Genomic DNA, 17,748 nt, shown 5'->3' with positions numbered 1-17,748 from the left:
ACAGACTAGTACAAGGTCGCGCACGTGAGTTACCTAAGTGGAGCTTGACTTGCAGATATGCAGCAGTCCCAAGGCGGGGTCTGAGATTGCTTTGTATGCCAGACAGAGGTCACCTCTGAGGAGTCTGTATGAGACTGAGGAGAGGGACAGGGCTTTTAGCCTATCTGTGTAGGATAGACGTTTGAGGCCCTGGATTCTCCTGGTGAGGAATTTCTTTGGTCTCTCCAACTGCTGAATGTGCTTTGTGAGGTACATGCCGAAAGGGGCGTTGTACTCAAAAATGGGTCTTATAAGGGAAGAATACAAGAACGTTATGACATCCTTGTCCACGGATGAAATACCCTTACTAATGAGGTGGGTCATGTAGAAAGCTTTCCGTAGATTGGAGGCAATATGGTGGTCAAAAGTCAGTTTGCTATTAACCTGGGCGCCCAAGTCCTTCACGACTAACTGCGCTTAGAACGTTATTGTTATCATTTGTGGGGACGTCACTCTCCCCAAAAGGGATGATAATGCATTTTTCAGCATTCAGTCTGAGGGCATGTTTCTGGCACCAGTCATTTGTTTGGGAGAGACCCTCTTGGAGGATGTCTACATCACTAGGGGAATTGATGACAGCACCCAGCTTGCAGTCACCTGCAAATCTGGTCAGCCAAAGCCCACTGGTTTTGACCTGCACCTCAGAAAAGTACATCACAAACAAAAGAGGCCCCAAGATCAATCCCTGGGGTACACCACTCATTACAGGTCTACTGCTTGAGGTGGCTGACCCTATTTTGACTAGGTGGGTTTTATCAGTGAGACAGTTTGCTACCCATCTGGTAACATATGGACTGATGCTTAGTTGATAGTTTATCTATTATACCTGGGCAGAGAACAGTATCAAAGGCGTTGGCCAGGTCAAGGTTGGTGGTGTGCACAGTCTTCCCCTCATCACCGGCTTTGGTGACCGTCTCAAAGTCAACCAAATTTAAATGGCATGACCTCCCCTTGACGAGACCAAACTGTGTGAGATTGAGTGTTTGGAGGTTGCCAATGTCCTTGTTAATGAGATCCATGATAATCCATTCCATGGCATTGCAAATCAGGCTAGTTAAGCTGACGGTTCTATAATTTCCTGGATTGGTGGACACACTACATTTTGTACAAAAGGGACGGCAGTAGCTGTCCTCCACTCATACAGGACAAAACCGGTACACAGGCTTTGGTTTAATAGGGTGCCTAATGGAGCTGCAAGTTCTTGCCTGAATACAAGTAGGATTGCAGGCTGGGATGTTATTGGGTCCCATGGAGGTGGAATTATTTCCTTTGAGGGGGTAGTGATGACATTCTCCCTAGAGATAAGGGGAGGGGGGGGGGCAAATGCTGAGGATGTCCTGATTTACTGATAGAGGGACAGAGGTGAAGTTTTCACTGAACTTGTCTGCCAGCAGGTTGGCTATATCTACGGTGTTCTGTGTATGTGGTGTCAGTCATCAGTTCTGAGCAGATCTGAGTGCTTTCTTTGAGATTGCGGACATATGTGAAGAAGGCCTTATGATTGTCTTTAATAGATGTGGCCAGCTACACCCAAGAAAAGATATAAAAGTTGCTAAATTATGAACTCATCATTTCTGCACTACTTGAAAAATGTGAATGTCCAAACAGTGTTTAATAAATGGGGCTTTTGGCTGCACACTTATATACTTATTAATGCACAAAACCATCATTCTTACCACACAGGTCTCTGCTTGCTTACAGGAACAAGTTGGGCTAACAAGCGTATCCAACTGTTTCCTGACTTTTTCATCCTCTTCTAACACTTGAATGAATTTCTTCATGAAGTCCTGAGCCTTGCCAGGGTCTGGTAAATTTCCTTTCCAAAAAGAAAGAAAAAAAGTTTATAACCATCACTATTTCATATGGCTAAGATAAAATTACAAACAAAACAAGGGAAATAGTTCACTTACTGGTAATTATCATCACTTTAGAAAATACAGCCTTGCTTGCAGCTTCTGTCTGAAATTAACAAAGATATGCTCTCAGGAACAAAAAATGGACATGAAGGGCATATGCTTACACATAAAATGACAATATGAACAGTGACAGAGAGAATAAACATCTTTTATGCGAAGACTAAAATGCATTTAAACCGGTTTTCACACCAAAAGACTAGTGATATGGAAAAGAAAAATTGGGCACATGAACTGACCCAACAGCAAAAAATAACGCTATTAAAATTTTTGCTTGTGTGTGCAGCTACCACCACTTTTTCAAAGTTATCCACTTTAAGCTCCTTCTCCTCAAAAACAATTTTCTTTATACGGAGTTTCATAACTTTTTAAATATACACCAATATTTGCACAAACCTCCCATAAACAAAACATACTGGCTACTAAAGACTTCCTGCTCTACCTGGTGTGGTCTTCTATTTAATGGATCAGTGTCAGCCAACCAACAGCTTACTGCCCTCATACAGAAACTCTTACAAAATGGATTTAAATTTACACTGTGCCTTCCTGAATTTATTCCCTGATTTTGGCTAGGAGGGATATTCCAGTGGATATAACTCTTCACTTAATTACTTGCAAATAAATCTTCCATAACCTTCTACTTTCATTCTTCAGGCTACATTGTTTTGTTCTCACACATTTCTTTACAACACTGGTGCACCATTGTATATTATGAAGCCCCCCCCACCCAAATGCAACATTTTTTAATCATTCTTCCACGGCTTACCCTCTTTATACAGGTTTCTGACACATACTGTGCAAAATTTCTCATTTCCGCTTAAATGACCACCTCATTTCCTTAACGACAAGATGACTCTGTATGCAGCAGGCAACACTCCAAGCACACTACCTTCAGTACTGAGTTTCACTTTTTTTGAAAGCATTTTTTTGAAAGCATTGGCTAACTGCATTCAGCTAACAGCATGACAGTTCCACCTTATCATCTAAAAATTATATAATTCAATGTACAGTCAAAATTAATAACATGTTGAATGTTTATGTTTTCAGGTGGACACAAGTGTCAACTTTTTTAAACAAAATACATAAACTGTAACCTAAACATGACACAACCAATTCTAATAACTAGGCTTTTAATAATCCTTATTTACTATACGTGTACTTCATAGAAAAGAAATAAACATGGCTCTTGTTAAATACAAGGCAATTAAAAGAACAGTTAACCAAGTTAAGTCTTCTCCTTAACCCTCAATCCATGCAAATTACTTTAAAACATATATTAAACTCAAAATACTGTTAAAACTGGTTAGCTATCATTGGTTGTAATGCAACCCATCTTCATTTTTCAAACTGTAAAAAAAATCCTTTAAACTTTGATGTTTTGTCTTGTGTCTTTCGGCTTTTCCCGGTTAGGGGTCGCCACAGCGGAACTCCAGTCCGCTAATGATTGGCAGTAGATTTTTACGTGCCGAGTTGCCGCCCTGATGCACAACCTTCAACAAAGGTACGCCCATTCACGCATGTCTCCACACAGAAGACGCTCTAGCTGAGAATCGAACAGGACAACGTCTTACTGTGAGGCGACAACGCTACCGCAGCACCACAAACTTTGATAATATACAAAATTGGAAAAGTATTTATCTTTCACAGGTTGACACAAGCTAGCATTTTTTCTTTTACCTATAACCTTGCTTCTTCTTTTTTGTCTCTTAATTGTTGCATCCCCACCATTAAATTAATTCTGCAATTCCTCCCATTGATATTACATTTCAAACATGACACTGATCTACTAATAATATCAGCAGTATGACTTCTCACATTTGTACTTTTACATTAAACCGGTCCCATTCCAGCTTCAAAACCTGGCTATCATAACTGAATATACCAAAGGTACTTAAAAATAACTAATTAACCCCTCATTTCAGCTAACAAAGGCTTCTTGTATTAAAATATGTTAGGAAAAACCAATGCCTGTTTCCCAAAAAGAGAGGAGTCCATAACCTGAAATTACTATTGGCTGCAATTTTACCTCCTTAACTGGGTATACATGTTCAGTAGTAGCATAGACTGTCAATATGTGATCTGGATTTACATCTACTACAGTAATATATACACTGTGCAACTATCGGATATTTGAAGAAGGCTCATCACAAACATAAGCTCCAACATACTTCCCCATACATAATATATGAAAGATTCTAGGATCACCTCTAAACTCTACAATTATTTTCCCATCCCCCATATGCACAGAAATACGTATGCATTATTCTAACATAAGCTGTCCTTGAAGTAGATACATATTATACACTAATAAATGTTGCTTCTATGAGTATCATGCTTTAATCACATAGCCATCTCGTTTTAATAACAGAAGTAAACATACTTTTTTTTTACTCAAATGGTTAATCCGTTAACATTCCATAACAAAAAAATTAACCTCACAAATATTTTCTTCTTGTTTAATCCCTACATGAACATCAATAAAAACAAACCATAATAAGCTTGGATTATACATCCTACATTCCCCTGTAATGACAGCTGATACAATTCTTAAATGTTTTTGGCCCAAAAGTCAAAATGAAAAAAGTACAGTTTTGTACCTACCATAAATGTAGATGTTCGAGTGCTAATACAGCTGCAGTCATAACAGATGGGTTTTCCTGCTGTCAGGCAGGTCCTCGGTCGGCCGAATTCCAAAGTCTAGGTCCGGCGTCGGATATTGTCGCTTCTTCCCTGACGTCAGTGCGACAGGGGTATAAAAGAACCAGCAGACGCCATTTTCTTCAGTTTTTCTTGCCCCAGATGTCAGGTGCCCCCAGAAGGAAGGCAATACATACATTTATGTAATAATGCAATGCAATATAATCAAAAAACATTAGTTGCAAGCAAATACACCATAAAAGAATACCCCAATCAGGTTGTATGAGGAGGTGTTAGCCATTAGGCCTGTCCCAAGAGGGGAAGGAGGGAGGGAAACCTGGACTGCAGCTGTATTAGCACTCGAACATCTACATTTATGGTAGGTACAAAACTGTACTATGTTCATCGTGCATACAGCTGCAGTCATAATAGATGGGTAGAATCCCAAAGCTAAAAAAGGGGTGGTAGGCACTAGGTGGAACTAGGAGGAGCCAGGATGCCCTGCAAGACTGCAGTGGCAAAGCCTGCTCTAGATTTGGAGTATAATGGTAGGTGATAGTGCTTGGAGAAAGTATGTACAGAACTCCAAGTGGCTGCTTCCAAAATATCTTTGGTAGGAACCCCCCTGAGGAAAGCTGCAGAGGTAGCTGTGGCCCTTGTGGAGTGAGATCTGATTCCTGCAAGTACAGTTTTACCATGAAAAGAGTAACAAAAGCGTATGCAGTGGGCTATCCATTTTGAGACTGTCTGTTTGGAAATAAACTTCCCTTGAGCTCCTGTAGCATAGGACACAAAGAGTTGCTCTGATTTTCTGAAAGGCTTTGTTCTGTCCAAATAATAACGTAGCTGTCTGTGAATATCCAAGGAAAGTAGTAGTCTCTCCCCTTTGTTTTGAGGATTAGGGTAAAAGGTAGGTAAGTGGCTAGCCTGATTCAAGGCTACCCTGGATACTACCTTTGGCATAAAGGAAGGATTGGTTCGTAAGGAAACTCTGTTCTGATGGAAAATGATGAAAGGCTGCACAGCCATGAGGGCTTGTAGTTCCGAAACCCTGCGAGTTGAGGTGATAGCCAGAAGAAAGGCTGTTTTCCAGGACAAATATTGCAGTTCTGTTGAAGCAGCTGGCTCAAAAGGAGGCAAGGTCAGTTTTTCTAGAATGAAATTGAGGTCCCAAGCAGGTACTGGTCGTTTCCTTGGGGGTTTTATATTCTTAGCCCCTCTGAGGAACTGTCTTAAGAGGGGGTGAGAGAATAAAGGAGGATCAGTGTTGTATTCTGCAGAAATGGCTGAGGCATGGATTTTGATGGAGGAGAATGGAAGTCCACTGCTTAGCATCTCAGCTAGGTACTGTAATATTTGAGGTAAATTCAGTATTCCACGATTCTGACCCTTTTTCTCATTCCAGGCACAAAACCGTTTCCATTTTGCGGAGTAGGCTTTTCTAGTTGAAGGCCTTCTGGCCTCCAAAATGACATCCAGCACCTCCTTGGAGAGAAGGGTCAGTTTTGAATTTAAGGAATCTTCCATGCGGCTAGATTGAGTGTTTTCAGCTGACTGAAGAGTTTTGAAGTTGTGCTGAGTCAGTAGAAGAGGCATTAGAGGCAGGATCCATGGTGGGGAATGCGTCAGGCTTCTCAGGAGTGGGTAACAGTGTTGTCTTGGCCAGTCTGGAGCAATGAGAATCATCTTTGGTCTGTCTACTCTGGTTTTTAATAGAACTTTGGGCAGCAGAGGAAGAGGTGGAAAGGCATAAACTGTCATTGTTGTCCAACTGAAAGAGTGCGTCCACTTTCCAGGCCTGTGGATGAAAGGTCCTTGAGCAGAATTTTGCCAACTGATTTCTGTGGGAGGCAAAAAGATCTATGTCTGGCCTTCCCCATGCTTGAATTATCTTTGTAAAAACTTGAGGATGCAACTTCCATTCATGTGGATCTGTCATATTTCTGCTTAGGTTGACTGCCAGCATGTTTTCCTTGCCTGGCAGGTACTGTGCTTGAAGTTCGATTTGTAATTCCAGAGCCATGTTCCAAAGAGACATGGCTAGCCTGCATAGGGGGTATGAATGGGTTCCTCCCCGTTTGCTTATGTACCACATTACTGTGGTGTTGTCTGTCCTTATCAATAGCTGGCCTGGATGCAGTAGGTCTTTGAAAGCTATAATAGCATTTATTACTGCTAGCATTTCCTTTTGATTGATGTGTAGGTGCTTTTCTTTTTGGGACCATTTGCCCTGAATGCATCGATCTGCCATGCGCGCCCCCGCAGGCGTAGTCCGAGGCGTCTGTTGTGATGACTTGATTTGCTTGAGGCTTGCAGAATGGGAGACCTGTGTTTCTTTGGCATGCTTGAGCCCACCACAGAAATTCCTTTTGAAGACATGGAATCAGTGGTATTATTGTTTCCAAACTGTGGCTGTGTTGAGACCATAGGTTTTTTAGGTACCATTGAAGTTTCCTCATATGCAGCTTTGCACATGGGATTAGTAGGATGCAAGATGCCATGAATCCCAGAGCCTGCAGGATTTTCCTTGCAGTCAGCCTGGTAAAAGTTGCCAGTTTTCTGAAGTATTGAGTTAGTTGCCCTTGTTTCTCTGGCGTGAGGTAGGCCATCTGGGTATTTGTATTCAAACTGAAACCCAAGAAAATTATTGTTTGAGAGGGTATTAGCCTTGATTTCTTTTTGTTGACTGTGTATCCCAGAGAATTTAACAACATTATTGCAAACGCCAGATGTTTCAGAAGTATGTGCTTGCTGTCCGCTTGGATCAGGCAGTCGTCCAAATATGGGTATATTTGTATCCCTTGAAGTCTGCAGTAGGCAATTACTGATGCCAGGCATTTCGTGAACACTCTGGGCGCAGTAGATAAGCCAAAGGGCAATGCAGAGAATTGATAATGGGTTGAACCTGCAGGAAATCTGAGGTATCTTCTGCAATCTTGTCTGATTGGGACATGCAGGTATGCCTCCTTGAGGTCCAATGTTACCAGCCAAGACTCCTTGCCCAGCATGGGAAGAAGCTGCTGTAATGTGAGCATCTTGAATTTTGGCACGAGTAAAAATGTGTTTAGGATGGATAGGTCCAAAATAGGTCTCCAACCTTTGCCCTTCCTTGGTACCAGGAATAGTCTGGAATAAAAACCTAGACCCTGTTCTTGTGCAGGTACCTCTTGAATAGCTTTCATGTCCATGAGATATGAAATTTGTTTTTGTGCCTCTGCCCTTTGATTGTGTGGCAGGTTTGGCATGCCTCTCATTTTTGGAAGGGTGTGAAAATGGAATCTGTAGCCTCTGTCTATGATGTCCAGGATCCATTTGTCTTTTGTGACAATATGCCAATTTTTCGAAAATGCCAGTTTTCCGCCTAAAGGTGCTGCCATTTGAGCCTTGCTTGGCATGCAAAGGGGAAAGTCATTGGTTCTGCTTTCTGAGTGGCTGTGAACTATCCTCACTACCTCTTGGTGTAGGTGCTTGCCATTGTCTGCCTCTAAATGATCCTTGAGATTGCCCTCTACCCCTCAGGCGCCTGTATCTACCTCTTTGAGGTCTGTCCATGGCTGGAAAGGACCAATTTTTTGAAGGCCAATTTCTACTGAAACGTGGTGGTTGTACCTGTAGAAAATCTTTCACTGTTTGCATTGATTTTGCCTTTTCCTCCATTTTCTTTAATACCTCCTCAGCTTTAACACCAAACAATACATCTTTTTGAAGAGGTGCATCTAGTAATTTTGCTTTGACATAATCTGGTAAGGTTTGCTCTTTGAGCCAAGCATGTCTACGTATAACTGATCCTATAACAGCAGCTCTACATGAGGCCTCTAAAGCATCAAAACCACATTGCAAGGTATGTTTACCCACTTGCTCTGCACTATGCAACAAATCCTGCAACTCCAAGTCTGGTTATTCAGGTTGCGACATTTTACTTTTCAACTTAGATAACAAAAACTGTTGATACTTTAACATATGGAACTGACAGTTTAATGCCCTCATGGTTAAGGTGGCCGAGGTGTATACCTTTTTCCCCCACCTTTCTAAAGCTCTGGAATCTCTCTCTGAAGGTAATGGATTTTTGGCAGTGGAGGCCTTAATTCCCTTGGGACCCTGTGAAATAGTTACTGGGTCAGCCGCATGACTTTTCTATAGGAATTGGTGTGAATCAGGAACCTGGTAATACCTGTCAGGCTTGACTGGAGCTGGAGGTAAAGAATCTAGGTTAAGGCTGGCCTCTGAATACACATCATCTAGTATGTCCAAGACAGGAGGTATAGCCAGAGGCCTGTGCTGAGGGAGCAAGAGAAAATCCCTGAGCCTTTTCTTGGAGTCTGAGTACTCTTGGCCTTCCCAGTGGAAGTGTTCCCTCAAGGTATGCAAGGTTTCCCCAAAAGAGAAATCCTCAGGGGGGAGACACAGGGAATGGACTCCTCTGCATCAGAATCTTCAAAAGGGGAGTATGAATGTTCCTGGTCCTCAGAATGTTCTGAAGTAATGGAGGCCTGGTCCGAGGAAGGGTATTCTTCCTCCACTCTGGGCCTTTTGTCCGAGGGGGGTTGAGAGCCCCTGATAAGAGTAATCAAATCCTCAGCCATTTTGAGCATCTGCTTTTTAGGCATGGGTCCTTGAGTGGGACCCTGTGGAGCTTGTCTTTTAGTATGCATGGCTGCTTTAGATTTAGTGAAAGCCTTAATGGAAAAAGAAGAAGAGGGCCTGAAGACACCTTGAGAGGAGGCAGGCCTATCTAAACTCTGAGTTTCCCCGCCAAGAGTGGCTTCGGTATCTGTAGTCGGGGTGTGGGCCGAAGAGCCTGCGACCTCGGGCACAGAAGACACTGCTAATGAAGTGTCATCGGTAGTCAGGGGCTGTGTAGGCGCCTCGCTGAGAACCGGAGCACCTATAGTCTGCTTTAGCGTGGTGTCGGTAGAAGTCGCGGACCTCGTATGTCGGTCCTTATCTTTGCGTCTTTTACTCAAAACTGGAGTCGGAGTATCCGACGACATAATGTAATTAAATTTTTTGCCAAAATAGTGTTGGGCGAACTCTGCCCGACGCTTAATAGTGCGTCTGTTGAATGTAGCACAAAAACGACAGGCCGAGACGTCATGGTCTGGGCCTAAGCAAGGAATACAGAGGGAATGGAAATCCTTATGCGGTATTTGCTTCCCACATGAAATGCAATTAACTTTGTCCGACATCGGTCTGAGGCAAGAAAACTTTCCCCAACGGGGTACTTCGCTTTCAAGAAGTCTTCGGTTGAAAAATATTCATAATCTCAGGAGCTGGCCGACCGGCATTTGCGAACTGCTTCTGCTTCGGGCACCGCGCGGCAAGAAAGACTGAAGAAAATGGTGTTGGCTGGTTCTTTTACACCCCTGTCGCACTGACGTCAGGGAAGAAGTGACAACATCCGACGCCGGATCTAGACTTTGGAATTCGGCCGACCGAGGACCCGCCCGACGGCAGGAAAACCCATCTGTTATGACTGCAGCTGTATGCACGATGAACATCTGACTTGCTACAATATAAGGACAAACAAAAAGATTCATCTAATCTTCTGGTTCTTCTGGTGACCACATATGGACGCAATACACATGGGTTTATGAATATCATTAATAAACATTGGAACATTCTTATGGCTGAGGAGAGATTACATCCTTTTTTGGGTGACAGATGCTCTTTTTCTTTCAGAACAGGATGTACATTGGGATCCCCTTTTAGCCATTACAAGAGGGTGGCACCTAGTTCTATTGTCCCCACTCAATATACACTGACAGGTGGCCCGGTGTTGGGTTGCATACCATGTGGCCATTGTACTTATTGCAACAAGGTCCAACATACAAGGGAATTTAGTAGTCGCAATATGTCAGAAGTTTTCAATATCAACTTCTGGGCTAACTGTAGTTCAGAGTGGGTCATCTATTTAGTCACATGTAGATGATCCTCATTCTACGTGGGACAAACTTCCAGGCCTTTTCGTCTCAGGATTGTGGAGCATCTTAGTGACATTAGGAATAAGCGTCCCAAAAATCGTCTGTATAAATATGTTTGTAAACATAACTGCATCTTTTTATTTTACAGTTATTGATTGCATTGTAGAAAAATGTAGGGATAAATCAGGATGGCATGATTTACTAAACTTTAAGGAACGTAAATGGATTATTAAATTAGGGGCTTTGTTCCCACCTGGGCTTAATGACCAATTTTAATGCACCAATGAACTGTCTTTGTGTTACTATATATCTAGACATACATGAATGGTCACTATTGGTTTATGTTACTTCACTGAAGAAGGCTATTACAGCCGAAACCGGTTTGAGACAGGTAGTTGGGCTTACTACCCTCTACCTAGCTATGTTTTTTTTTTTACATAAAATCTTTTGAATTCCGCCTTTTCTGCTGGCTATTTTTGTGTTTTGAGGAATTAGAAACCTGGGGCTCCACAGGGAGAAAAACCTGCAGGGTAGGGCAGGGTGCCATTGAACTACAGGACTGTAGACGTCAGGTCCAGAGTCCAGCTGGATGAAAAGAGGATCCAGAGGGGGACGCATCGAGGACCTCTACACAGAGTTCAAGAGGACCCACTCCACCATGGCAAACACCAATGAGGAGCAGGAGATCAATGCTGTATGTACCTGCGCCGATGAGCTTGATGCCGGCGGAACCAAAATCCGCCCGCCCCATCTGCGCCTAAAGGGGTGTCAGTGCCAAGCTACTCAGAACAAAAGCTTCAAGTGGAAGAGAAGGCACCGAAACCATCGACGCCAATGCCAAACACTAGGAAAAAGCACCAAGCAGACTGACTCCAAGAGCCCTCCAGCACCGAAGAGGAAGGGGCAGAGGAACTCAAAGCCATGGTCTCTGTCGAAGAAAAGTACAGTTGTGTACGCTTACCATAAATGTAGATGTTAGAGTGTATTCACTGTTGCATTCATTAGATTTGGGTAATCTGCTGGCAGGTTGCCCTCAGTCGGCCTGAACAAAGTCTTGGGTCCTACATCAGTTGCAGTCTCCTCTTCAGTCAGGTCGTCGGGGGTATAAAACATGCAGCCAATGCCATTTTATTCCGTTTGTTTGCTCCAGATGTCAGTTGCCCCCAAATGGGGAGCAAAAAAAAAAAAAAAAAAAATATATATATATATATATATATATATATATATATATATATATATATAAAAGCACTTTTAGCAACATAAACTTTACCTTCATCTAACAGCAAATACACCACAAAGGCTTTAGTATATAGTGAAGGAAAGAAAAAGTATAGAAAAGGGGGATGGCGGGTGGGTAACCCGGACTGCAACAGTGAATACACTCGAACATCTACATTTATGGTAAGTGTACACAACTGTACTATGTTCTTCGTGTTTCACTGTTGCAGTCATTACATTTGGGTAGAATCCCAAAGCTATGGATGGGAGGATGGAACTAAACAGCATTAAGAGCGGCTATAAGGCCCTGCAGAACTGCAGTGGCAAAGCCTGCCCTGGATTTGGAGAAGAGAGGCAAATGGTAATGCTTTGTTAAGGTATGAACGGAGCGCCAAGTAGCAGCCCCTAGAATGTCTTTGGTTGGAACCCCTCTGAGAAAAGCTGCTGAGGTAGAGGCAGCCCTGGTGGAATGAGAACGGATGCCCTTGGGCACAGGTTTGCCATGATGCAAGTAGCAGAAACGAATGCAGTAGCTTATCCACTTAGAAATAGTCTGCTTTGATATAGCCTTCCCCCTCTGATCCTGCAGCAAATGCTACCAGTAGTTGCTCAGACTTTCTTAGAGATTTGGTCTTGTTTAAGTAGAAACTTAGCTAATCCGCTCCCCCTTGTTCTGTGGATTTGGGTAAAATGTTGGCAGGTGAATTGTCTGGTAAAGAGCCACACTGGATACCACCTTAGGCATAAAAGAAGGATTTGTCCTGAGGGACACCCTGTCCGGGTAAAATCTAATAAAAGGCTCCACAGCCATGAGAGCCTGTAGTTCTGAAACCCTTCTTGCTGAAGTGACTGCCAAGAAAAAAAGCTGTTTTCCAAAATAGAAATTTCATATCTACACTGGCTGCTGGTTCAAAAGGAGGCAGGGTGAGTTTTTCCAGCACAAAATTGAGGTCCCATGCAGGAGTTGGTGATCTTTTGGGAGACCTTAAATTTTTGGCCCCTCTAAGATACTGTTTAAGCAGAGGATGAGAAAAAAAGGGGAGGCTCTGTGTTGTAATGAGCCGACATGGCAGATGCATGGATTTTTATTGAAGAAAAAAATAGGCCCTTGTCAAGCATCTCAGTCAAATATTGTAAAATCTGAGGAATAGTGGGCTTTGCTGTGTCCGTTCCCTGTGCTTGGTTCCAAGCACAGAATCTCTTCCATTTATCAGCATATGCTTTTCTAGTACTAGGCCTTCTGGCTTCCAAAATGACATCCATAAATGACATCCATAACAGATTTACTCAGGAGTGTTGTTTGAATAATTAAATGATCAGCCATGCTGCAAGATTCAGAGTTTGGAGCGGAGTGTGCAGAATTTGATTGTTCTGCTGAGACAGTAGATGAGGTATTTGAGGCAAGTACCAAGGGGGAAGTTGAGACATATTCCTTAGAAGTGCGTACCAGTGTTAGCGAGGCCAGTCCGGAGCAACTAGGATCATTTTTCGTTTTTCCTGTCTGACTTTTATTAAGACCTTGGAGAGAAGAGGCAGAGGGGGAAAGGCATAGACTGACAGGTTTTTCCAACTGAAGGATAGGGCATCCACTTTCCATGACTTTTTGTGAGGAGTTCTTGTGCAGAATTTGTCCAACTGATAATTTTGGGGAGAGGCAAACAGATCTATTTCTGGGCTCTCCCATTTCTGTGTTAACATGCTGAAGATTTGTGGATCCAGTTTCCATTCATGCGGGTCCATAAGATTTCTGCTTAGGTCGTCTGCAGAATGTTTTGTTTTCCTGGCAGGAATTGAGCTTGAAGGTGTATTTGGTAAGTCAAAGCTGAGTACCAAAATGCCATGGCTAGTCTGCAAAGGGGGTAAGAATGTCTATCCCCCCGCTTTTTTATGTACCACATAACCGTGGTGCTGTCCGTCTTTATCAGTAGTTGTCCTGGATGAGATAAGTCCTTGAAGGCTGTCAGAGCATTCTGAACAGCTAGCATCTCTTTCTGGTTGATATGCAGATGCATTTGTTTTGGGCTCCATTTGCCCTGAATGCATCTCCCCGCCAGGTGGGCCCGCTAAGCATAGTCTGATGCATCTGTAGTTAGGGTTTGGTTGGCCGGGGGTAGAGTGAATGACAGTCTCTTGGTTTGGTGACATGTCTCTGCCCCCCTAAAAAACTACTGTTGTAGGCAGGGGATGAGGGGAAAGTTCAGTTTTGTGCCTACCATAAATGTAGATGTTAGAGTGTTCACCCTGCTGCAGTCATCACACTTGGGTTATCCTGCCATCAGGCGGTCCCCACAGTCGGCCCGAATTCCAAAGTCTTCGTCCGGCGTCGGTTGCTGTCGCTTCTTCCCAGACGTCAGTGCGCCAGGGGTATATAAGAGGCATCCGATGCCATGTTCTTCAGTTTTTCTTGCCCCAGACATCAGGTGCCCCCCAATAGGTAAGCAAAATATATATTGCTATATAAAAATGTACATATAAAACAAAACAATACCTTCAGGCACAAGCAAATACACCACAGAGATTGTATAGGATAGAATGGTATAGATAAGTCCAGCTAGTTCAGAGGGGATGGAGGGAGGGTAACCTGGACTGCAGCAGGGTGAACACTCGAACATCTACATTTATGGTAGGTACAAAACTGTACTACGTTACCCTGCTGCAGTCATCACACTTGGGTTGAATCCCAAAGCTAAGGATGGGTGGTGGAGTTAAACAGGGTTAGAAGAAGCTAGTAGGCCCTGCAAAACTGCAGTGGCAAACCCAGCTCTAGTCTTAGACTACAGAGGTAAGTGATCGTGTTTGGTGAAGGTGTGCACTGAACTCCAAGTTGCAGCTTCCAGAATATCCTTGGTTGGCACCCCCCTGAGAAAGGCTGTTGATGTAGCTGTAGCCCTGGTGGAGTGGGACCTAATGTTAGCAGGTACCGGTTTCCGATGATGCGTGTAGCAGAAACTTATGCAATGTCCTATCCATTTTGAAATGGTCTGTTTTGAGATAGCTTTTCCTTGTGATCCTGCAGCATAGGCTACAAAGAGCTGGTCAGATTTTCTGAAAGCCTTAGTTTTATCCAAGTAGTAACGTAATTGCCTGTGAATGTCCAAAGAGTGCAGGAGTCTTTCTCCTTTGTTCTGGGGATTTGGGAAAAAGGTGGGCAAATGAATGGTTTAGTTTAGGGCCACACTGGATATCACCTTTGGCATAAAGGAAGGGTTAGTTCGTAGAGAGACTCTGTCTTGATGAAAAATAAGGAAAGGCTCCACTGCCATTAGTGCCTGTAGCTCTGAGACTCTTCTAGCTGAAGTTATTGCTAGCAGCAGGGCAGTCTTCCATGAAAGAAATTTTAAATCAGCAGAAAAAGCTGGTTCAAAGGGCGGCAGTGTAAGCTTTTCCAGAACAAAGTTGAGATCCCAAGTAGGTGTTGGTGCTCTCCTGGGTGGTCTTATGTTCTTAGCCCCTTTGAGGTACTGTCTTAGGAGTGGATGTGAAAATAAAGGAGGATCCGTGCTGAAATTGCTGAGGCATGGATCTTAATAGATAAAAAGGAAAGTCCTTTGTGCAACATCTCAGTTAAATATTGTAGAATCTGAGGAATGTTTGGATCAAGGGGATTTTGGCCTTTAGCCTGGTTCCAGGCGCAAAATCTTTTCCATTTGTCTGAATAGGCTTTCCTGGTGCTGGGCCTCCTGGCCTCCAGAATGACATCCATAACAGCTTTGGATAGAGGTGTTGGCTGGTTGTTTAAGTAATTTGCCATGCAGCCAGGTTTAAAGTCTTGAGCTGGCTGTGTAGAATCTGATTGTCTCGCTGGGTGAGCAAGTGAGGAATTTGTGGTAAGATCCATGGTGGGCCATGTGCCATGTTCCTTAGAATTGGATACCAGTGCGGGCGTGGCAAGTCTGGTGCAATGAGTATCATTTGTGGCCTCTCTAATCTGGCTTTCAGCAGTACCTTTGCTAGAAGAGGCAGTGGAGGAAAGGCATACATTGTTAATGTTTTCCAACCGAATGAGAGGGCGTCCACTTTCCAAGCTTGTGGGTGGAATGTCCTTGTGCAAAATTTTTGAAGTTGGTAGTTTTGGGGGTTGGCAAACAGATCTATGTCTGGGCATCCCCATTTTTGAGTTATCATTGCAAATACTTGTGGATCTAGTTTCCACTTGTGGGGATCCATGATGTTTCTGCTTAGGTCGTCTGCCAATGTGTTTTTCTTTCCTGGCAGGAATTGTGCTTGTAGTTGAACTTGGTAAGACAGTGCTGTGTTCCACAAGGTCATTGCTTGTCTGCATAGAGGGTAGGAATGTGTGCCCCCTTGCTTGTTTATGTACCACATTACTGTGGTATTGTCTGTCTTTATTATTAGTTGTCCCGGGTGTAAGAGGTCCTTGAAAGCTGTTAGGGCATTCTGTACTGCTAGCATTTCTTTTTGATTGACATGCAGATGCCTCTGATCTGTAGTCCATTTGCCCTGAATGCACTGTCCTGCCATGTGTGCTCCCCAGGCATAGTCCGATGCATCTGTTGTCATAGTTTGCCTGGCTGTGGGTAAGGTGAAAGGCTGACCCTTGTTGAGGTGACATGCCTGTGCCCACCATAGAAACTCCTGTTGTAGGCAGGGAATGAGTGGTATCATTGTTTCCAAGCTGTGGCGAGTCCATACGTTTTTCAGGTACCATTGTAATTTCCTCATATGCAGTTTTGCAAATGGTATTAGTAGTATGCAAGATGCCATGAATCCTAAGGCCTGAATTTTTTTGCAGGGAGTTGGGTCTTTGTTGCCATTATTTTGAAGTATTGAGTCAGCTGTTGTTGCTTGTCTGGCGTGAGATAAGCCATCTGGGCCATTGTATTCAATCTGGCATCCAGGAATATTATGTTTTGTGAGGGCACTAGTTTTGATTTCTTTCCATTTACTGTGTACCCTAGGCAACTTAGAAGGTGTTTGACAAATGCCAGATGCTTTAAAAGAATGTACTTGCTTTCTGCTTGAATAAGGCAGTCGTCCAGGTATGGGTATATTTGAATTCCTCTTTGTCTGCAGTATGCAATTCCTGGTGAAAGGCATTTTGTGAAGACCCTGGGTGCAGTAGATAAGCCAAAGGGCAGTGCAGAGAATTGATAATGGGCTGAGCCTGCAATGAAGCGGAGGTAACTTCTGCAATTTTGTCTGATAGGGACATGCAGGTATGCCTCCATGAGGTCCAGCGTTACTAGCCAAGCATTCTTACCCAGCATGGGAAGAAGCTGCTGTAGTGTTAGCATCTTGAATTTTGGTACTTGCAGATAGATGTTCAGAGTTGAAAGATCCAGAATGGTTTCTCCATGCTTTGTCCTTTCTTGGGACTAGAAAGAGTCTTGAGTAAAATACTTGTCATTGCTCCTGTGTAGGTACCTGTTGAATGGCTCTCATGTCAATGAGAGCTGTAATTTGTTTTTGTGCCTCTGCCCATTGATTTGGTGGCAGGTTTGGCATTCCTTTTATCCTTGGCAAGGTATGAAAGTGGAGTCTGTATCCTTGTGAGGCATGTTTAGGACCCATTTGTCTTTTGTGATGATGTGCCAGTTGTCTGCAAAAAGTGCTAATTTTCCTCCCAAGGGAGCTGCCAAGAGAGATTTGTTTGGTAGTTTGAGGGTTGAGTCATTGTGTTTGTCTTCTGCTAGCTTGGGGACTGTCTTCTCCTCCTTTCTGGGTAGCAGTACCCCATTGGCGAGGTTTGTAAGAGCCTTGTGACTGACCTCTGCCCCTTGGGCATCTGTATTTGGCCCTCTGTGATCTGTCAGAAGCTGGAAAGGACCAGTTTTTTTTTGTTGGCCAATTCCTGCTGAAACGAGGTGGTTGTACCTGTAAAAAAAATCCTTGACCGTCTGCATAGACTTTGCCTTATCCTCCATTTTCTTTAAAACCTCTTCTGCTTTGACACCAAATAATACATCCTGCTGTAAAGGTGCATCCAATAATTTTGCTTTAACATGATCAGGTAGGGTTTGTTCTTTTAACCAAGCATATCTACGTATGACAGACCCAGT

At 43.4% G+C, this 17,748-nt stretch overlaps 1 protein-coding gene across 2 annotated transcripts in view; it reads right to left on the bottom strand.

Annotated features, from left to right (window-relative positions):
• Positions 1-17,748, bottom strand: part of PDS5B (PDS5 cohesin associated factor B) — a 3,703,643-nt gene that overhangs the window by 2,118,882 nt on the left and 1,567,013 nt on the right. For both annotated transcript variants that reach the window (XM_044073218.1, XM_044073219.1), the window contains exons 15-16: positions 1,950-1,998; positions 1,716-1,855 (exon numbers count right to left, since the gene is read on the bottom strand). In XM_044073218.1, the coding sequence (XP_043929153.1) occupies positions 1,716-1,855; positions 1,950-1,998 (189 nt within the window). The remainder of the gene's footprint in view (positions 1-1,715; positions 1,856-1,949; positions 1,999-17,748) is intronic.

The sequence above is a fragment of the Protopterus annectens genome, chromosome 5.part1 (genome assembly GCF_019279795.1).
Source record: "Protopterus annectens isolate FY-2018-M chromosome 5.part1, PAN1.0, whole genome shotgun sequence".
Taxonomy (NCBI): Eukaryota; Metazoa; Chordata; order Ceratodontiformes; family Protopteridae; genus Protopterus; species Protopterus annectens.
Note: the sequence above shows the minus strand (reverse complement) of the source record. Positions and strands in the feature narration are given on the sequence as shown.